Source organism: Phalangium opilio, unplaced genomic scaffold, assembly GCF_054372755.1.
Source record: "Phalangium opilio isolate 3A_F unplaced genomic scaffold, DU_Popi_V2 ptg000329l_1, whole genome shotgun sequence".
Classification (NCBI taxonomy): Eukaryota; Metazoa; Arthropoda; class Arachnida; order Opiliones; family Phalangiidae; genus Phalangium; species Phalangium opilio.
The window spans coordinates 4,368,209-4,391,855 of NW_028324226.1; the positions used below are offsets into that span (position 1 = coordinate 4,368,209).

Here is a 23,647-nt window from a genome sequence, read left to right on the forward strand (position 1 = left end):
TTTTTATGAAGCTGAAGAATTCCATTTATACTCTTAAATCTTTTGGATGGGTACTTCAAGTTTTTTTCTCCTTTATTAAGAGATCTTGAGGATAAGATTTTTTTCTTTTATGAATTTCTGTTCAATGTCTTCTTAACTCGAGAAATTTTTTAAATCAATGGTTTTATTAAACGTGGCGGCATTATTTTAAATGTTTTTTCATAGAGACGGATGCGAAGGAGTGGATGTGGTGAACGTTTTCATCACGATTAAGGGTCAAAAAGAGAGAGTGGATAATTTCTGCGGCAGTAAACTACCTCCGCAACTGATGTCCAACGGTCCAAATATGACCGTCGAGTTTCACAGCAAAGCCCAAACGGCGAATAATGTCCGCGGATTTCGCGCCATTTATAGATTCTTAACAAGTAAGTACAGTACGCAATTATGAGTGTTTTTAGTCTCTAAGAAACCGTAGTGGGCCTTAAGGAGTATGGTTCTCCGTAGAGGTCAAAGTTCCTGACCTTTTTATTGGGATGACATTAACAGTAACTAGGGGCGGGAGTATACCCAGTATTTTGGCTCATTAACCTTTGCCATAACAGGGTTGCCACAGTTCAGGGAAAGCCTGGAAAAGTAAGGGAGTTTGAAAATTTGCCGGAAAGGTCATGAAAAAGTCAGGGGGGGGGATTTTAAAAATTTCATCAAAGTCAGAGAATTTGGTAAAATTTGCTAAAATATGACGTTTCAACGAGATCACGCTTGACCAGACACCTAAATTACGATTTAAACTAAATTGTTTACTCATATCACCCATTCTTATATTCAGAACAATAACAATTAGGCCTTAAAATGTCAGGGGAAATCGTAGAAAAAGATCAGGGAAAATTGTAGAAAAATATCAGGGAAAATTGTAGAAAAAATATCAGGGAAAATTGTAGAAAAAATATCAGGGAAAATTGTAGAAAAAAGGTCAGGGAAAGTCAGGGAAAATCGTAGAAGAAAGGTCAGGGAAAATCGTAGAAGAAAGGTCAGGGAAAATCGTAGAAGAAAGGTCAGGGAAAATCGTAGAAGAAAGGTCAGGGAAAATTGTAGAAGAAAGGTCAGGGAAAATCGTAGAAAAAGGTCAGGGAAAATCGTAGAAAAAGGTCAGGGAAAATCGTAGAAAAAAGGTCAGGGAAAATCGTAGAAAAAAGGTCAGGGAAAATCGTAGAAAAAAGGTCAGAGAAAATCGTAGAAAAAAGGTCAGGGAAAATCGTAGAAAAAAGGTCAGGGAAAATCGTAGAAAAAAGGTCAGGGAAAATCGTAGAAAAAAGGTCAGGGAAAATCGTAGAAAAAAGGTCAGGGAAAATCGTAGAAAAAAGGTCAGGGAAAATCGTAGAAAAAAGGTCAGGGAAAATCGTAGAAAAAAGGTCAAGGAAAACCTGGAAAAGTCAGGGAATTTTAATATGACAATTTTGTGGCAACCCTGCATAAGTCTATAGTATTATGGTAACCAGAGTGGTAACTAACCAGAACCTTTATTCTCTAAATTCTTTCATAGATTACGGAATTACATCCGGAGAACAAGCTACAGAAGGTAACTAAACAGTTTTTCATAAAACAAGTCTATTACGTAAGGTCCTCTTTAAGTAAGAAACTATATACAGGGCAAGATCTCATTCACGTAAAGAGATCTTGACAGGGTGCTCCAAGAAGGGTAGTAGGGATGAAGTACAGTGGGTTTTAAAGAATTTCAGTCGAAAATGTAACTTCCATTTTGAAGTCTGGGCCACTGTTTACGAGTTATGATTGGAGGATTTTAAGGATGGCCCCTTAATTAAATTAGAAATCTTTGCCTAAATCAGTTTCTTAATTAAATATTAGGGATCATCCGTAAATTACTCCATCCAATCTTAACTTGAAAACAGTGGCCCTGTCAGCAAAAGGAGATAGAAGTCACATTTCCAACTCAAAACGTCCCAAAGAACATCCCCTTAATTTATGCCAGACTTATCAGAAGCACCCTGTATAAGTTTAATTGGTCAATCTTGCTTACGAATTAAGCCTTCCAAAATAGAATTATATTTACGTCATGATTTAAACCAGAGTTAATTCCGATTGATACGATCGTACTGAACTCATCTGACTTATTTCCTCTTTTGTCAATTTTTGTTTTGACAGGTTGCACGTTTTACTTCAACAGTAGCGTCCGCAGTAACGGGACGTTCATGTCACCCAACTATCCGGGTTACTATCCACGCGACACGGAATGTAGTTACTTCTTTTTGGGGAGGTCCTCATCCGAAAGAGTTTTTATAACCTTCGCTTATTTCGACGTCGACGGAATACCCCTGTAAGTAGATTTCTTAAACATTCCTCGTAAAAAGCCCTAAGCCACACTAGTCGACTTAGTTATAGCAAAAGTTCATACATAAAAACATAAAGTGCACTTCTTTGAAGCTCTAGATCGCGTAGTGTAATGTGAGAAATGCGCCCCTCCCTTTACCTCTCAGAATAGTGTCGACCCCCTCTATGATTACCTTCACGACTGTAGCTCAGAGAACATGCGTGAATAGCCTGCTCCTGAAGTAGCAGATACTGGCTTTTGTCATGGAGTGACGTAGGTGAAACGTCATAGATTCTCGTTAAGCGACGCTTAGTACAGACTAAATAGGCTGATGGACTGCAAAACCAAGTGCAGTCAATTCTTGCGTCGTTCTCGAACTAGTTCTCAGCATAAGTTCATAAGATAGGTTGCATAAGTTTGTCACTGGTTATTTTACTGAGAGCTTGTCATGAAGTGACGTAGGTCTTATTCTCGTAAAGCGACGCCTGGTGAGGTGCTGTCAAAGGCTTAGTACAGACTAAATAGGAAGATGGAAGTCCTGCAAAATTAACCGAGTGTAGGCATGCAATTCTCGCTTGTTGGTCTTGAACTAGCTCTTAGTCTGGTCTCTAGCATTTATTACAAGCACTTTTGTTTAGATTTACAAGCACTTTTTTTTAGATTTGCAAGCACTTTTTTTTAGATTTACAAGCACTTTTTTTAGATTTACAAGCACTTTTTTTTAGATTTACAAGCACTTTTTTTAGATTTACAAGCACTTTTTTTAGATTTACAAGCACTTTTTTTAGATTTACAAGCATTTTTTAGATTTACAAGCACTTTTTTAGATTTACAAGCACTTTTTTTAGATTTACAAGCACTTTTTTTAGATTTACAAGCACTTTTTTAGATTTACAAGCACTTTTTTTTAGATTTACAAGCACTTTTTTTTTAGATTTACAAGCACTTTATTTAGATTTACAAGCACTTTTTTTAATTTACAAGCACTTTTTTTAGATTTACAAGCACTTTTTTTTAGATTTACAAGCACTTTTTTTTGGATTTACAAGCACTTTTTTTTAGATTTACAAGCACTTTTTTTTAGATTTACAAGCACTTTTTTTTAGATTTACAAGCACTTTTTTTTAGATTTACAAGCACTTCTTTTTAGATTTACAAGCACTTTTTTTAGATTTACAAGCACTTTTTTTAGATTTACATTACAGGGAGCCCACCGGTCCTATAATTCCTATATTTTTGAACCTGCCCTTTATTATCCTATAATTTCATGAAAGGTCCTATAATATCCTATATTTTTGACTTAGTCGAAGTTTTCGTATAGTTTAGCATCAAATTTATCAAAATTTAGCTTTTTTTTATCGAGATCACATTTGAATAGACACCGAAATTGCGGAGCTCGCTTAGGATTTTGTTATATTTTAATTAAGTTCTTCTGAGTTTTCAAAGTAAAATCCAATTTTTATTTTTTGGGATTTTTCTACATAGTTTAAGCCCAAAATTGTATTATATTAGAGCATTTTTGGTCCTATATTTTCCTATAAAAACACATTTTTTCTCCTATAAAATCCTATAATTCCGGAAAATAATTCCTATAAGGAATTTAAATTTAAGAGTGGGCTCCCTGGCATTACCAAGTATAGGAAGTGTCATACTTATGGAACACACTTATAAGCTTATGGTACCGAGAATTAACGTTTGGGTCGCTATCTTAGAGTACTATTCTCTATTAACCTTTGACCCCATAAACCTCTTTGTTTCTCATTTACATCCTTCTATACCCAAAGGCTGACTGGGAACTGTGATCAAAGTCTACTTTTTGTTATTCTCTATGAACTTTTGACGTTATAGCTATGGAGTCTGGAGCCACTAAAACGGTTTGCGTTCATCCTTCTTTTCTCTTTTTCTTCTTCTTCTCTTTTCTCCGGTCGTAAAAAGCTGTAGCCCGGAAACGGCCAGCGACTACGTGGAATTCTCCAACTTCCGGACGATTGACCGGAAGTTGCCTCGGCATTGCGGGCTTAAAAAACCGGAGAAAATTGACTCGGACGGCGATTTCTTTCGAGTCACCTTCAAGTCAAACGACAAATTTGACGGAACGGGCTTCGAAGCCTTTTATCAATTCCGGAGCAATATAGGTAAGGACAAAACACTTCCGTTTTAAAAATAATTTCCATTTCGAGTCGAAAGTACTTAACTATTTGGATTTCACTGTAAGACACGTTGTTAGAAAGTATATTTTGAGCTGCTGCATTAGCTTGACTTAAAAACGCGCACTGCTTACTAGGTTACCCCCCCCTCTTTTTCGGAGTGTCCTTACGTCAATAGACCATTTTGGTGTAACTATAAGAGGGAAAGACACGGGGGGGGGGTAAAACTCCGCCTTCCATCTCGCTTTTTGGCGCCTGCGCTGTAGTCTTTTTGTATCACGAGAGTCACAGAGACGACAATGTATCATCGCACCTTGCATCTCCCAATACCGAGGGTTCCCAAAAAGGTCTATGCTACCAAGAGGGCAAGGAAAAATAGATACGACATACGGAATCTTTATGGTGGGAGGAACTTGTATCATATTCCTTTATTGACGTCACCATGACACAAGTGTCACGAGCTTAATAGGGTACCCAAACATTTATCGATGAATCACTGAATCATCCATGGTGTCAGGATGAGAAAGATTTCCTGTTTTGCCTTGCGCGATGTAACGAGATGAAGTGTCAACCACTGACAAAGGCACTCCGTTGGCTCATGGTGGCTCCCATGAAAATGCTTCGCGCTTAAAACATAGTATCAAAACGCTCTGCTTTGATAAATCTTGTAGTGTTTTATCTTAAATTTCCGTATCAAGACAAGAATATACAGGTCTGATAAGTCTGGCATAAATTAAGGGGGATGTTCATCATGTTCTTTGCATGGGTGCACGATTTTGAGTCGAAAATGTAACTTCTATCTCCATTTTGCCACAAGGGCCACTGTTTTCGAGTTAAGATTTGAAGAGTATTTTACGGATGACCCCTTAAATATAATTAGGAAACTGATTTAATTAAGGGGTCATCCCTAAAACACTCAAATCGTAACTCGAAAACAGTGTCACTGATGGCAAAATGTCATAGATAGAAATTCCATTTTCGACTCAAAATCAAGCGCACCCAAAGAACATCCCCCTTAATTTATGCCTGACTTATCAGAAACACTCTATAGGCAGGCCCCTACATAACACATTGTACATCCCTTTAAATAAGCGTTTGACTCCTGGTTTTAAGTATCGTTTTATTTTGTACCCTATAGCATTTTACATTTATTCGGCTATTTATATTCTCTTCAGTCTCATTGAATCTTAATAGTGTTTAGAATGAGACTCTCTTTGATGTATCGTAAATAAAGCGCCCGCGAGGTATAGAGGCATCCGTCGATGACAGATATGCAAATTAATCATCCCCCCTCTCTCTCACTCTTTAATACCGTTATCTACTCAACGGCACTGGGAACCGCTATTGCTCTTTATATCCATCCAGGATGGGGCGCAGCCTTTTAACTTGTAAACTCTCTCCTATACCTATAGTATACCATCCATAAGTTTATAAGTTATTTTCCATCCATAAGGGTGACACTACCTATACTTCGTAATGCTTTAGAGACTTAGTGAGAGCTAGTTCGAGAACGACAAGCGAGAATTGACTACACTCGGTTAATTTTGCAGGACTTCCACCTTCCTATTCAGTCTGTACTTTACCAAGTATTTGACAGCGCCTCACCAGGCGTCGCTGTACGAGAATGTATTACCTAGTCACTTTATGACAAGATCTCAGTAACCAGTGACAAACTTATGGTGAACATATCTTATTAACTTATTGTGAGAGCTGGTTCGACATCGGCGCGAGAATTGACTACACCCGGTTTTGCAGTCCATCTAGTTCTATTTAGTCTGTACTAAGCCTTTGATAGCGTCTCACCAGGCGTCGCTTTACGAGAACCTCTGACGTTTCACCTACGTCTCTTCATGGCAAGCGTTCAGTAACCAGTGACAAATTTTATGCTGAGAGCTGGTTCGAGATCGACGCGAGAATTGACTTCAACGGTTTTGCAGTCCATCTTCCTATTTAGTCTGTACAGCGTCTCACCAGGCGGCGCTTTACCTCGAATTTATGACCTACGTCACTTCAGTACAAGCTCTTAGTAACTAGTGACCGTACACTTATGGAACATATTTATGAACTTATGGTATACTCCTAAAGATAACTCCTCTTCTAAAACCCCAATCTACTGTGCTCGTAGAATTATGTTTATTTATTTATTTATGTATTTAAATGAATGCGCATATTTTGGGGGGGGGGCGTACTTCGCTCTGGATCACATCCTTATTTTCAGGCCTGAATAACGAGACTTTATTTAAATTGCTTTTTGACAAATAATATCTGATAGGGACAAACTTTAGGAAAAGTATCAGTTGGTAGGAACGCATACAGCTTATGGGAATCATTGTGACATTTTCTCAACGTATCTAGGCGGGCTTTGAAGGAGGGGCTAGAGACTAATCATTATGTATGACGAATTTTACCTCGCGAATAATTTATCTCGCTGCCACGTTGAACCTAGCGCGCGTACCAGACCTCGCGTTGCATTTAGAAAGACGTCAGAAACATCAGGCATAACCAGGAATACATGGATTCCATTTTCTGGGCATTCTCCTTGAACTAAAGGGGAGGAGGTGTAGAAATCGTCATGCCTGACGTCACGACCAATTTATTTGAACTTAAAAGAAAAGTGACACTGCATGCGGTAGCTATCGACCTATCCGCGCTGATCCCGAATGTAAACAAGTTCTTTTTGCGTCGTGTGAACGAGTAGACCTAGGGTGGACGGTTGTCCTTGATATGTGAATAACGAATGAAACGCTAGGAAGGAACGCGCGGTTTAACAAAGTTAATAGCCCTTCCCCTTACCTTCAATCAGATACGGGGTCTTTGTCTTCCAAGTATACCTGGCCGGCCTAAAGGATAGTAAGTTCTCAAGCCCATCCCACAAAATATCCCACATAGATGTATGCGGGCACAATGATTCCTATTGGTTGTATGTATTCTTTTTGTTACATAAGAAAGAAAAAGCAGCGACACAGGGAATCGTTGAGTATACGTCTTTAATACTTTTACCGTAAGTGACCCCTATCTAGGTTAAAGGTCATAGATTGTCGTCTTGTGTTTGTCTCAAAAGCGGGATTCTTGAAATATTGATACAAATCGCTTTTTCTCTGCATTTAAACTGTCCCTATGAAAATAAATTGTCTAAGATTAGCGCTATGATCTCTCCGGCGAAATGGGTAGTAGTCTTTCCTCGTTAGTTTAGAGTCCCCTTTTAGAATGGAGAGCTTATATTTTCATCTTTAAATTATTCAGTAAGGCCGAGATGTTATTTATCTCCTAACATTTTTTTCTCTTCTGGTTTTCTTGGTTTCTCCCTCTCTCTCTCTTTTTTATCTCGGATGTTGTGGTTTCATTTCTTATGTTGGAATTGCACCCTTCCAATTGCAGACCCCTCAAACCAAGTTAAGAAGCACGGAGGAACATCTTCGGCTAACAACATTCTACCTTCAACTGGTGAGTCTTTTGTTTTCTTTATTGGCTCGGTTTTTTATTGTTCTCTCGACTTCAAGGGTTAAAACCTGTTGAGAATTTTATCACCTATTTGTTTTCGTGTTAAACACGATTCTTGAGAAACGATGGGTCGAGTTATTAGGTTAGTAATGTAATGTGTGGGTTTTTTGGAGAGGAAGTAACGCGTTTTTATCGTGAATTTATTAAGTCAAGTACTTATGCACCAAAAAAGGTGTTATAGTTCAACTCGCCTATTATCGTAGTTAAACTGGCCTATTATCGTAGTTAAACTGGCGTATTATCGTAGTTAAACTGGCCTATTATCGTAGTTAAACTGGCCTATTATCGTAGTTAAACTGGCCTATTATCGTAGTTAAACTGGCCTATTATCGTAGTTAAACTGGAATATTATCGTACTTCAACTATACACGCCTATTATCGTATTTCGACTCGCCTATTATCGTATTTCGACTCGCCTATTATCGTATTTCGACTCGCCTATTATCGTATTTCGACTCGCCTATTATCGTAGTTGGACTCACCTATTATCGTAGTTCGACTCGCCTATTATCGTAGTTCGACTCGCCTATTATCGTAGTTCAACTCGCCTATTATCGTAGTTCGACTCGCCTATTATCGTAGTTCGACTCGCCTATTATCGTAGTTCAACTCGCCTATTATCGTAGTTCAACTCGCCTATTATCGTAGTTAAACTGGAATATTATCGTAGTTAAACTGGCCTATTATCGTAGTTAAACTGGCCTATTATCGTACTTCAACTATACTCGCCTATTATCGTACTTCAACTATACTCGCCTATTATCGTACTTCAACTATACTCGCCTATTATCGTACTTCAACTATACTCGCCTATTATCGTACTTCAACTATACTCGCCTATTATCGTACTTCAACTATACTCGCCTATTATCGTACTTCAACTATACTCGCCTATTATCGTACTTCAACTATACTCGCCTATTATCGTACTTCAACTATACTCGCCTATTATCGTATTTCGACTCGCCTATTATCGTAGTTCGACTCACCTATTATCGTAGTTCGACTCGCCTATTATCGTAGTTCGACTCACCTATTATCGTAGTTCGACTCGCCTATTATCGTAGTTCGACTCGCCTATTACCGTAGTTCGACTCGCCTATTATCGTAGTTCGACTCGCCTATTATCGTAGTTCGACTCGCCTATTATCGTAGTTCGACTCGCCTATTATCGTAGTTCGACTCGCCTATTATCGTAGTTCGACTCGCCTATTATCGTAGTTCGACTCGCCTATTATCGTAGTTCGACTCGCCTATTATCGTAGTTCAATTGCCCTATTATCGTAGTTCGACTCGCCTATTATCGTAGTTCGACTCGCCTATTATCGTAGTTCAACTCGCCCAAGCCCGTAGCCACGGGGGGGCACCAGGGGGCAATGCCCCCTCAAAAATATATCCTGCCCCCTCAAATAAGATTTCGGTTTGCCCCTAAATGCCCCCTCAAAATTTTCCAATGCCCCCTTATCAAACTAACTTTGCCCCTGTAATGAATATTTTCATTTCGGTACACAAATATTCAAACTATTTAGAATGTATATCAACATATTTTACACTTTATTGTCTTTACCTGTGTATATTCCTGATACATTTGGATTTTTTTTCTTGATATATCCCTGATTCATTTGTATGTTTTAAATTCACTTTTGATATGTATCCTTGATATATATCTTTGATATACAGTATATCGCTGGTTTTGTCATCCAGGACCAAAATAGTATGTCGGGGTACAGCGAGGGGTCGGACGTTTTGGAAAAAGTGTTCGGGATTTTGAAATCCAATTTTCAATTTGATTAGTTCGGATTCCGTTTGATTTCGTTTGGTTTCAGAATTCGATAAAATGCAATGAATTTCATCGAATTTTGAGATTTTTCCCGTGATTCCGTCGGATTTCGCTATTTTTCCCGTGATTTCGACGGATTTTGCGATATTTCCCCTGATTTCGTTGGATTTTGATTTTTTTCACGTGATTTCCTCGGATTTTGAGATTTTCCCCTTGATTTCGTAGGATTTTGTGATTTCTTTGGATTTTGGATTTCATGAATTTTGTACTGGATTTCACGATTTCTTTACTGATTTTGTGATTTTTATGTTGATTTCGTGATTTCTTTGTTGATTTTGTGTTTTTTTCCTAATTTTATGATTTCTTTAATGTTTTGTGATTTCGTTGCTGATTTCAGATTTTTTATTTGATTTCGAAATCAATACATTTGACGCCTCAACAGCGACTTACGAAGTTGCGAGGCAAGCTTTTCCTGCCCTACTCGCGTATTTTCACTTTAACGACGAGCTATGTCACTTGAAAGAAAGTGAAACTTAACTTCCCTAGCCTACGAAAAAGATCTGACTTGAAATTTAGATTTAGGATTGTTTATTAACAATTTATTTTTTTTAAACTTTTTAAAAAAAGGTTGATTTTCAAATTCTGAGAGAGCGGTAGCTCTCTTAGATAAGACTTCATACTGCTTTTAATGTATAAGGAGGGTTTTTTGTTTGGATGTAGTTTTTTTTGTATTGTATTAATTCATTCGAAAAAATTCCACAGAACTACAATTCGGGCCCTTAATATGTGGTTAAAATTTCAAAGAGATCCATAAATTAGTTTATTTTATAAAAAATAAAGTTGCTAAGGGTGGTTTTCATTTCCATAAAATTAATCACACCTTTTGATGCAAAACAGAAATTTTTCCCATAGAAATAACATGGGAAATTTTTCGAAAAAAACAAATCGGTTATTCGTGATTTAGGAAAACTATACGTTGGTTAGTTTTGGGAACGGTCTTAAATTAAACTTTAAACTATAATCTAGGATCATTTTTCTTGTTATTAAGAAAAATTAATTTTAAGTATGTTTAACTTAAATTTTAAAAACTACCCCAATCTGCGATATTTTAGCATTTATCCACTGTTTTATTAGGAAATATCAGCGAGACCAATGTTGGCCTTTTTTAACGTATAGTTGCCTCATAATAATCCGATTGTTTCTTCTTAATGCCTTTTGGTTGGAATGGCCTATCGATAGTGAGATAAGACGGCTTTAATATTGCTGCAAGTGACGTTGACGCGGCCGCTACAGCGACGCCTTCAAAACACACGGGTCTAAATTGTCGCGGATATAGTCAAATTCAGACTAGCTTAATAAACATTTTAACTTTTCCCTGCTAATTATTCTGGATTATCAATAAGAGATAATTAAACTAGACTCCCAATTAAAGATAAATAAACTAGATTACGAATTTAAGTAATTTAAGTAGTTTACCAATTAAACGTTCTTAAAATAAATTATCAATTAGAGGTAATTAAACTAGATAACGAATTAAGGGTTACTAATTAAATAACCAATTAAGGATAATTAATCTAGATTACCAATTAAGGGTAATTAAACTAGATAACGAATTAAGGGTTACTAATTAAATAACCAATTAAGGATAATTAATCTAGATTACCAATTAAGGGTAATTAATCTAGATTATCAATTAAGGGTAATTAAAATTATCAATTAAGGGTAATTAATCTAGATTATCAATTAAGGGTAATTAATCTAGATTATCAATTAAGGGTAATTAATCTAGATTATCAATTAAGGGTAATTAATCTAGATTATCAATTAAGGGTAATTAATCTAGATTATCAATTAAGGGTAATTAATCTAGATTATCAATTAAGGGTAATTAATCTAGATTATCAATTAAGGGGTAATTAATCTAGATTACCAATTAAGGGTAATTAATCTAGATTACCAATTAAGGGTAATTAATCTAGATTACTAATTAAGGGTAATTAATCTAGATTATAAATTAAGGGTAATTAATTTAGATTACCAATTAAGGGTAATTAATCTAGATTATCAATTAAGGGTAATTAATCTAGATTATCAATTAAGGGTAATTAATCTAGATTACCAATTAAGGGGTAATTAATCTAGATTACCAATTCAGGGTAATTAATCTAGATTACCAATTCAGGGTAATTAATCTAGATTACCAATTAAGGGTTACCGACGACTGGTAAATAAGCTAGATTACCGACGACCGGTAATTAAGCTAGATTACCGACGACCGGTAATTAAGCTAGATTACCGACGACCGGTAATTAAGCTAGATTACCGACGACCGGTAATTAAGCTAGATTACCGACGACCGGTAATTAAGCTAGATTACCGACGACCCGTAATTAAGCTAGATTACCGACGACCCGTAATTAAGCTAGATTACTGACGACCCGTAATTAAGCTAGATTACCGACGACCCGTAATTAAGCTAGATTACCGACGACCGGTAATTAAGCTAGATTACCGACGACCGGTAATTAAGCTAGATTACCGACGACCGGTAATTAAGCTAGATTACCGACGACCGGTAATTAAGCTAGATTACCGACGACCGGTAATTAAGCTAGATTACCGACGACCGGTAATTAAGCTAGATTACCGACGACCGGTAATTAAGCTAGATTACCGACGACCGGTAATTAAGCTAGATTACCGACGACCGGTAATTAAGCTAGATTACCGACGACCGGTAATTAAGCTAGATTACCGACGACCGGTAATTAAGCTAGATTACCGACGACCGGTAATTAAGCTAGATTACCGACGACCGTTAATTAAGCTAGATTACCGACGACCGGTAATTAAGCTAGATTACCGACGACCGGTAATTAAGCTAGATTACCGACGACCGGTGATTAAGCTAGATTACCGACGACCGGTGATTAAGCTAGATTACCGACGACCGGTGATTAAGCTAGATAACCGACGACCGGTGATTAAGCTAGATTACCGACGACCGGTGATTAAGCTAGATTACCGACGACCGGTGATTAAGCTAGATTACCGACGACCGGTGATTAAGCTAGATTACCGACGACCGGTAATTAAGCTAGATTACCGACGACCCGTAATTAAGCTAGATTACCGACGACCCGTAATTAAGCTAGATTACTGACGACCCGTAATTAAGCTAGATTACCGACGACCGGTGATTAAGCTAGATTACCGACGACCGGTGATTAAGCTAGATTACCGACGACCGGTGATTAAGCTAGATTACCGACGACCGGTGATTAAGCTAGATTACCGACGACCGGTGATTTAGTCGCATTACCGACGACTGGTAATTTAGTCGCATTACCGACGACTGGTAATTAAGCTAGATTACCGATGAACGCGCAACGCCCTAAGACTTTTTCTCCCATATTTTCTAAACAATTTTAATTAATATGAAGACTGAAGTGACAGATATTAATAAAAACTGTCATTGTAGACAAAGACTGGAAAGTGTAAAAGATAAGGTTTGAAAATGAACTGCCTGAAGTAACAGATATTAAAATTTTCACTTTTGAAGACATCATTATAAAACATCAATTATTTGAAAAAATTCTTATCTTACTTTTTTTCACCAAAATTTCATTTTCGCAAAATATTTTTCAGCAATATTTACCCAAGTATTTTGTCCTCAATAGTAGTTGTCACCTAGAAGGGTTTAAGGGATACTATCTTGGTACTGGTTTTACTTTCAACTAACATTTGATTCTAGGAGATTCAAATGCTTGGATATCTGAAAAGATTTCTCTTGAAGAGTTTAAATTTTTATATTTTAAAATTGAAAATATTGCGAAGCGGAAAATAATATAGGCCTTTTCTTTGTGATTTAGTTATTAGTGTCGAAAAGATCTGTAGATTGATCGTGATCTTTGAGAGCAACACAGCACGTTAATATTTAATACTTTGAAAGCTTTACAATTTAAGAATACGTTTTGTAAAGTTTTAATACGGTTTATATTTTGTAAGCTCTCAACGATTTTCTCTCGTTATAGGGTCGAATTTTCTACCTAATTTTAAATTTTTGATAAAAAGTAAAATGTAAAGCCGTAGTATTTTCAAAATAACGCGCATGTTCCTTTTTAAAATACTTTCCCGAAGTAATTTTGGGGAAAAAAAGTAAGGTAAGAATTTTTTAAAATAATTGATGTTTTATAATGATGTCTTCAAAAGTGAAAATTTTAATATCTGTTACTTCAGGCAGTTCATTTTCAAACCTTATCTTTTACACTTTCCAGTCTTTGTCTACAATGACAGTTTTTATTAATGTTAAATGAGTGTCAATAATGAAATACCTGCGGAAATATTTATTGTCTGACATTTTGATATTTATGTTATTCTATAAAAAAATTCCATTTGCCATGCCCCCTCACAGAAAGATACTGCCCCCTCTGCGGAACTTTTCTCGCTACGGGCCTGATACTCGCCTATTATCGTAGTTAAACTGGAATATTATCGTAGTTAAACTGGCCTATTATCGTAGTTAAACTGGAATATTATCGTAGTTAAACTGGCCTATTATCGTAGTTAAACTGGCCTATTATCGTACTTCAACTATACTCGCCTATTATCGTACTTCAACTATACTCGCCTATTATCGTACTTCAACTATACTCGCCTATTATCGTACTTCAACTATACTCGCCTATTATCGTATTTCGACTCGCCTATTATCGTATTTCGACTCGCCTATTATCGTATTTCGACTCGCCTATTATCGTAGTTGGACTCGCCTATTATCGTAGTTCGACTCACCTAATGTCGTAGTTCGACTCGCCTATTATCGTATTTCGACTCGCCTATTATCGTAGTTGGACTCGCCTATTATCGTAGTTCGACTCGCCGATTATCGTAGTTCGACTCGCCTATTATCGTAGTTCGACTCGCCTATTATCGTAGTTCGACTCGCCTATTATCGTAGTTCGACTCGCCTATTATCGTAGTTCGACTCGCCTATTATCGTAGTTCGACTCGCCTATTATCGTAGTTCGACTCGCCTATTATCGTAGTTCGACTCGCCTATTATCGTAGTTCGACTCGCCTATTATCGTAGTTCGACTCGCCTATTATCGTAGTACGACTCGCCTATTATCGTAGTTCAATTGCCCTATTATCGTAGTTCGACTCGCCTATTATCGTAGTTCAATTGCCCTATTATCGCAGTTCATTTTGCTTATTCTCGAATTTTGATAGGTATTTACAATATTTTAAAAAGCATACATGAAAACTAAATCGATAAGTAATGAATTCATATAATTAAAATAAATACAAATGCCTACCTACATATCGTGATCATAAGCTCGTTTGGCTTGAACACGGTCGGTCATACGGGCAAATAATAATTCATCTCTCGTCCGAGTTGTGTCTGACGTTGCTCAACTTAGATGGTGCTGTAAGCAGTATTCGTACCAGGGAAATACTTCAACTTGAAATAAGAGATTTAAGTGAAATATATAACTTTATTATTCCATTTACGCTCCAGAGCGCATCGGAGTCTTTCGGCAAATATGTTATTATATTACTCGCTAAAAGCGTTTCCCTTTTGAGGCGAGTTTTGACTATACTGGCTCCCAACACGAAATTTTGGTATAATTGGATTATCGTGGTTACACGGTAATCGGCGAGTGCTTAAATATAAATATAGATAATACCCCTCCAGGGGTTTTAAGTATAATTATGATGCTCTTTCCTATTTGGGAAGCCGGACTGATTATGATATTTAGCATCCGAATAAAACGTGTAATAAACGCCATTGCTCTTATTTTGAATCAACATATTTTCTTAATGTTTAGAACAAACACCTTCCTAGGCCTAGTGTCTAAACTATCCTTTGATATAATTAACTTCTCCTGTTGATAAATAACGCTAATTACTAAGAATGGTGAAATATCCAAGTCAAATTAAGTTAAGCATTCACCATTCTAAAAGTTTTAAAATTAAAGGATTCCAAAGCAAAAGTTCTGACTGATTGATGGTAATCAACGCCCATCCCAAACTGCTTTACCTAGAAGGCTGAAATTTTGCAGGGACGTTACTTATAAGTAGGATGTAGGTGTTATTAAAGGTTTTTAGAATACGCGGCCATCTTAAAAAATGGCGGCCAATAATGTATACAAATCTTCTTTATGGAATAACTTTGAATTCCGTTTCAACTGATTTCATTAATATGAAATCCTACAAATGGGCTTTATAACTTTTGGTGTTCAACTTGCCGTCATCTTGAAAAATGGCGTCCAAAAATTATTCAAATCTTGGCAGCACGAGAGTAATGGGTAAAAGACATTTTGCTGACCACGACTTAGTGCTAGACAATTGGTAGCGCGACAATTTGGAAGATTGAAAATTGGGTCAGCGACAATTGGGAGAATTTAAAATTGGGTGAGCGACATTTGAGTGGCAATGAAACGGACGTGTTTCTACTTTTTAAAAATTCTAATTTCTATTCAGTCAGCTGACGCTCTGTCGGTTCCATTTCCACACAATTGTGGCTCACCCAATTTTAAATTCTAGAATCCCAATTGTCGGACACCCAATTTTCAGCCCTCCAAATTGTCGTACACCCAATTGCCTAACACCCAGTCGTCGTTATACCCAAATGTCTTTCACCAAATTGTCGTCGGCCCTCTTATATTATACAAGACCTATCAAAAAAAAAACAAAAAAAACTGAAGAGATCCACTCCTCTCGCAGTAATTCTCTCTGTTTTTATATTGACGATAGAGTCGTCTCGCTTTGACTGTTAATTATCTGTCGTCGAACGACCTTGGGAGATAGGGCATCGAGATAGAAAAGGGGGAGCTTTAATACGTCATTACCTCACCCTTTATCACCCCTTTAGGTTTTTTTTATATAAACCACCATTAACTCGCTCCCATCAGTATATACTCCTCCTTAATGAGTAAAAGACATTATCGTAAGCTCTTCTATCAATCATGGACGGCGACATTCCTATTTGGCTACTATGTACAGGGTGTTCCAAAAAGGGTAATTATAGGACCCGACCGAAGTACAGTGGGATGCTTTAATGAATTTTGAGTCGAAAATATGTAATTTCTATAATGACATTTTGTCCTAAGGGCTACTGTTTATAAGTTTTGATTTGAGTGTTTTACGGATTTAAATTATAAATCATTGTTTATTCAGTTTCTTACTTACATTTATGGGGTCTTCCGTAAAATACTCAAATCAATCTTAACTTGGAAACAGTCGCCCTTAGGGCAAAATGTCATGGAAATTACGTTGAACCAAGACACGATATCTAGTTTACTAGGGAGAAGGTTAAGTTCGCCACATTTCTAGCTTTATCCCCAGTCCAAACGTAGGTCCGGAGTTAATCCCCGCCGCCTGTAAATTACAACCAGCATCTCATTGGTTCTTGAAAACTCACGTCAGCCCGACACGAATGACGAAAATTCCGTATTTTCCGACTGTGGGGAGGCGAAATAGCCCGGCCTCCTTTTACGTCCCCCCTTTGTATTTTGAAAGGGGGACTGGGACTATGGCGCGCGAATACTTAGGCACCTTATACCTTCTCCCTAATAAACTAGATATCACTTCTTGGTTGAACCATGTACTTCAATTTTGAGTGGTAAATGTAACTTCTATGACATTTAGCAAAGTAGGGACACCGTTTGCAAGTTATGATTGGAGTGTTTTAAGGATGACCCCTTAATTAAAAATTAGCATTCTTTCAGTTTCTTGCTTAAAATTATGGTGTCACACTCCAATCGTAACTTGTTTAGGGTGTCCCTTTGGGAAAAATGTCATAGAAGTTACATTTTCGACTCAAATTTATGTCCCATAGAACCATTCCACTGTACGTCGCTTCTATAATTGCCATCCCTTTTTGGAACACCCTGTGTGTCATTTTATTTCTTTTTACTCACCCTCTAATTTCTTTTATTCCCCTTTTATTCTTTCTTCTTCGCTTCTCTTAATGGTTTTGAGCATCTTCCATCACATCTTTTATCTTTTGTTTTTCTCACGAATTTAAGTCAATGTCATTTGAATATTTAACGGAGTTTTTTTTACCCCGTCGGATGAATTTATCTTATTTGCGACGCTTTAGGCCTAGTCTAGAATATTGAAGTTTTTAGAATAAATTTAAAATAAGATTGAAAAGTCATTAAATACTGAACGAATGAACGAACGAATTATTTTGACTTTTGAAACAACGTGAAAGGTTGTAAAATTTGTTACTGTAAATTGTAGAATATAACTGATTTCACTGGGAAATGTTGAATTCCTAATTCTGAATGATACAATAGGGGATAGATTTAATTTTTGGAGTAGGAATGGAGAACAGAGTATTCTGGGCGCGCGTCTAAGTCCTGGACCCCCTTCCCCGGGACGGAGGGGGATGAAAGAAGAGGCGGGTCATAGCGACAGAGGTAAAAAGGAATTACGTATTTTTCGCCGTCCCCGTCAGCAACGTCACCAAAACGTAGTTTAAGTGAGCCAATAAGATTATTTAAACTTTTCGTTACGTATTGGAGGGAGGGGCTCTATACTGGGCTATGAGTCGGACTGAAGTAAATACTATCCCTTCTCCATTCCTACTTCTAAAATTATATCTATCCCTGATCAGATTAAAGGGTTCGGAAATTCCCTTTTGTGATTATGGAAAAACATGGGTGATCAAATAGAAGACGTTTGAAAAGGGTTACTTAGTGATCAGGAAGTTATCATCAATTTTAATGTTGTTTATTCATGGGAGGGATTGCATAAATTCATGGTTTTATATTATTAGATTAGTCCCGTACTAAGATTTCTTTTCGGCTATTATTCGATATTCTCTTAATTGATTTCGGGTAGTTAATTAATGTATTTAACATTTTTAAACTGGAGAGAGAGGGGGTGATGGTATAACTATAAATTCGTTATTGAGATTCTGGACGGCTTAAAATTTTGAAGAATTTTAATTGGCGTTGAGGTGGGTCTTTAATTTGTAGATAAAATATAGTTATAAAATTAAATATTATTATTCAAACTTAATTTCTTTTTTTTTTAAATTAAAAGATTATGTTTGAAATTTCGATTATGAATCCTAAATACCATATTTAAAATTAGATTATTAATTCATTAGCTTCAAAGAAATATTAAAAGATGCTAGACACCTACAATTCTCACAGTCTGTCATTTTCGAATAAGCTCAATATGTGTCATCATAAGTTCATAAGATATGTTCCATAAGTTTATCACTGGTTATTGAAAGCTTGTCATGAAGGTCGTAGATTCTCGTAAAGCGACACCTGGTGAGGCGCTGTTAAAGGCTTAGAACAGACTAAATCGGTATAGATGGACTGCAAAACTAACCGAGTGTAGTCAGAAGTAAGATGAGACTAGAAGTAAAGAGCTCTAGCATTGGTAGTAGATCCTGGCACTAATGAACAAATTTGAGAATTTTATGCCGCTTCCATCGCGCCTACACTCGAGAGAAAAAAAAATTGGTCGAGTTCCAAAAACATTTCCTACCCCCTTCCCCTCAACCTAAAGCCGCGGAACACGGACGCGGGTGCTTGAATCTCGTTCGGCCGTCTACCGCCGCGAACGTCTGACGTTTTGGAGGGAAAATTCAGAAACCGCTACCAGAGGGCCAACCGTTGGTGTGTTATCATGAATATTCAAGTAGGTAAAAAGTGGGGCATCCAGCTCACCCGGGAGTCGGGAGTCCAGGTTATTTCTATGGGGAGTCGGGAGTTAATGTTATTTCTATGGGGAGTCACGACTCCCAGGTGAGCTGGATGCCCCACTTTGGTATACTATCTCTAAGGAGTTAATGTTATTTCTATGGGGAGTCTTCTTCTATGGGGAGTCAAGAGTTATAATGTTATTTCTATGGGGAGTCACGACTCCTACGAGTTGGATGCCCCACTTTGGTATACTATCTCTAAGGAGTTAATGTTATTTCTATGGGGAGTCTTCTTCTATGGGGAGTCAAGAGTTATAATGTTATTTCTATGGGGAGTCACGACTCCTACGAGTTGGATGCCCCACTTAGGTATACTATCCCTAAGGATAGGGAGGGGGTCAGACAGGGGGACAGACAGGTGGTAATATACTTCCGCGTTCTACTAGAGAATGAGTGTCCATAGGTGTATACTTTGCGTACGATCGAACAACATCTGTTTTAATAGGGGGAGGGGGGGGACATTGAGGAGGAATGTTGTCTGGAAATATATTTCCCCCTGTAAGAGTGATAACAGTTGTTCTAATAAGAGTCTGATGATTGATAACATTATTGAGGGTATTTTAATTTGGAAGGAAGAATTTCTAGGAATTTCAAAGTTTTATTATAATGTTTTCCAGTTGATTACAATAGGTTTTTTGATCACACTACATTTTGAATTCTTGAATTTCGTTCTGTTCCTTGTGAGGATGTAACTTGGTGATAATTCGGAATTAGTTAGTGCATCATCGAATAATTTTAATGGTGATTTACTGGTTTCATTCGTTTTTCCTGCTTTAATTTTAGGCTTTCGAGACACGTTGAGTGATTTTTTCCCCTTTTTCTTTTTTAAAGCTGTTTCAGATGTTGGAGTTCTTGTTACAGCGTTGTTATTAGGTGGGGTTGCCGTCTGTGGCTTAACATTGGGTATTATGTTTAGATTTGGTTGATGTGGTGATTGTGTTGTAGCGGTCGGAATCTGTGATGGAAGGTTATCGACATGAACTACATCTGGTTGCATTTTGCTTTTATTATGTAGGAAATTTTCTAGCAGGTTCATGTATCGTTTAGCCTTTTCCTGGGAGGACATTCCTGTCTCCCTCAATATATCATACATGTCACGATCTAACGCTGTCATTCGATTATCCAACACACTCTTGTTTGACTCCAATTGTCCATATGGTACTAAAACCATAGGTCGTGAGGATGTCATTTTACACCGAGTAGGGCTGATATCCCGTTTACAATGGAGGGTAACAAGGAGCTCAGTAATGGGAGAAAACCCCCGTTTTGTGATTTAGAAAGTTCTTTCCGTTTGTCCTTTAGTGAAACTCTCCGCTTTGATAATTTTCTAATTAGGTTTTTATACCGCTTAAATCTATTTTTTACTTTCACTGGTAGAACAACGTTCCCTTTCGTTATATTTAAGCAGATTTCACACACGGATTTTATTTGAGGGTTAGAAAGAGGATGAGAAATATCCCTCAAAGGGTGACCGTCTAAGGTGCTGTACCGTCTCATACTGCTGATCATTTAGAAAAACCACCGTCATTTATGTAAAATATCATCGACTCTTTCTCTAGAAAATTAGTTCTCAGCCTAAGCAGATCGGGTGTTTCTTGACGGGTATCTATGATAAGATAGGAGTAAGGTTTCGAAGTAGCGTGGTGAAATGCACTGGTTAAATGTTTGGGGTTGTGGCTATACATTTGATTCGCTAAATATTTTGTTTGCCCCTGATCCCTAGGATTCCGCATTAAAATTATGTAATGGGAGTTCAAAGAAACATCACGCATGATTTTCCCATTTTTGAATAAATTTTGAGAAAGCAATATGACTGATAAACTATTATGATGACAACCTCTAATAAATAAATTTCCGATGTTAACATTATCTTTGGACTCGTTAATTAAATCATCTATTATTATTAAATTGTTAATAGACGGATCGAAAAAGTCATCTAGATTTTGAGGGAGTCCATTGTGAAATTCTACAAGGGGTTCCACTTTCCTCAATTCCTCGAATTTACTCTGATAGGCCCCGTAACAATAGCAAACTCGTTGTATTTTAGGCGTGATGCTGTTCTCAAGGTTTCTTAAGATTTTGAAAACGAATTCCGACTTCCCACTTTGCGAACTCCCTGTAACTAACCAAGCTGAGGGGTGGATAAATTTCAAATACCACGTATCCATTTCATGACCCATAGACGAATGACATGGATTTGAGAGGTACCTATGCTTTTGTAACCTCGTTACTAAAAATCCAAGAATTGAAAGATTCGGGGTAACCCAACCATTTAACGTATAATTGAACACCATTCTTTGTTTTTCTTTTCCTTAAAACCTTCTCGATTTTAAACGTGCAGTTCTTAAGATCTTTCCCAACTTTCTGAATTTCATTTTCATAAAAAATTCCCTCAATTTTATCCTCGTTTAAATCTTTTAACCGGTATACAGGCGGGGTCCTAGGGATACGTTCAATTATTCTAAAAAGTTCTTCTGACCAAAATGGTAGATAGCGCTTATCAAACACCCCTCTAGTCTTGCTAATCCGTACAATGTCACCAACATCAAACTGATAATCGGTGGGTGGGGAAAAGTCATGATTGCCGTACAAGTTTAACCATACCTCCTTCGAATTTTTAGAGGATACCATTATTGGCTTCATCTTAATTGCTCTGTGATGCGAGTTATTATAGGCGGAAGTAAGTTTATCTAAGATATGAATGTATTTCCTAGAACCCGATTTCGTAAAATATCTATACATACGTGCCTTTAACGTTCTTATTAATCTCTCACAAATTGATGCCTTTGTATCTGTACTTGTAGAGTACAATTTCATTCTTCGAGAATGGATGAATTTCTTAAAAGTTTGGTTGTAGAATTCACTCCCCCTGTCTACGTGAATGAGACGTGGGACTCTATTGTTAGAATTGGAAAGTATGCACTTAAATGCCTTAACAAGCGTCACGCCTTTCTTATTTTTCAACGCCTTTAAAAATGCGTATTTACTGAAAGTGTCAACACATACTAAGATGTAATTGTTACCCCTGTTTTCGCGTGATAGGTTTCTTAGATCCATTAAGTCTAATTGCCAAATTTCATCTATTCCAAACACTAAAGTACGATTTCGCTTAAATTTGTGAACAACTGGTTTATGAAGGGTATACACATCATTGTGCTTCAAATAATCCTTCACGTTTTTTAGAGTTACTTTTATCCCATTATCCTTAGCGGATCTATATAGTTGGTTTACACCAGCGTAGCTTCCGGCGTTTGCTATATCATGGTAGAGTTTCTCGAGTTCAGGAAAATTCTTCATTTATGATTTCTTCTAGTTTTATGTAAAATACGAGGTGTTTTTGAACTTAATGTTCTTAATAAGGACTTATAAGAATCCAAAGAAATACCCTTCACCCCTCTACGTTTTCTAGTTTTTCTAGCTGCTTCTAACCTTTCCACGACTTCAAGAGGAATGACTAACGTTCGCCTCATCCTCCTCCCTTGAAATGCGTCCCACAACTAATTACTATCACATTATATACAAGATTCCTAGAACTAATTACCATAGCGTTATATACAACTACATTAAAATATGACAAGTGATTTTTTTCTCAAAACAAGAAATAAACCATATTTTATTAATGATCCATAATTTCATATATTTTCCTTTAACCATTTTTTTACATTTTCCAGCGAATCATCGCAATCAGAATTTCGCCATTCATGACAAGGACACTCGCCCCTAATTGTATATTTGAACCCTCCACAGTGTTCGCAAAAGTTTCTCTCATCCAACTGTCGACGGGATGTAGCTCGCGTGGCCATCCAAACCACCTTTTTCGTCTGGCTTAAAACGCATCGTCGAAATTTCACGCAGTTCCGAGTGGTGCAGAAATAATCTAACTGGCCGTCACCAGGCATATGTTTAAGTCCCCCCCCTCGCAGTGAGGGCAGAGGAGACTACCTGTTCGAGGAACAGGCGCGAATCCATGTTTTTTCAGGGTTTCAAGAGTGTCATTATCATTTTCCATGGCCCGGAAACTAGATTAATAAAAATTCCAACACCACCACCACCATCAGAAACTACAATAACCTGGTCAAATTTGAAATAGTGTTATTTCTAAAGAGGGGGGGGGGATTTAGTTTACAGAGATAATGGGACTAAAGGGGGAGGGGGGGGGGAATAGCGAATGAACCACCTCCGAA

At 37.2% G+C, this 23,647-nt stretch overlaps 1 protein-coding gene across 1 annotated transcript in view; it reads left to right on the top strand.

Annotated features, from left to right (window-relative positions):
• LOC149610423 (uncharacterized) overlaps positions 1-23,647 on the top strand; it is a 48,903-nt gene that overhangs the window by 16,549 nt on the left and 8,707 nt on the right. The window contains exons 3-7 of the mRNA XM_089858967.1: positions 205-404; positions 1,520-1,555; positions 2,140-2,311; positions 4,241-4,440; positions 7,831-7,896. Of these exons, the coding sequence (XP_089715093.1) occupies positions 205-404; positions 1,520-1,555; positions 2,140-2,311; positions 4,241-4,440; positions 7,831-7,896 (674 nt within the window). The remainder of the gene's footprint in view (positions 1-204; positions 405-1,519; positions 1,556-2,139; positions 2,312-4,240; positions 4,441-7,830; positions 7,897-23,647) is intronic.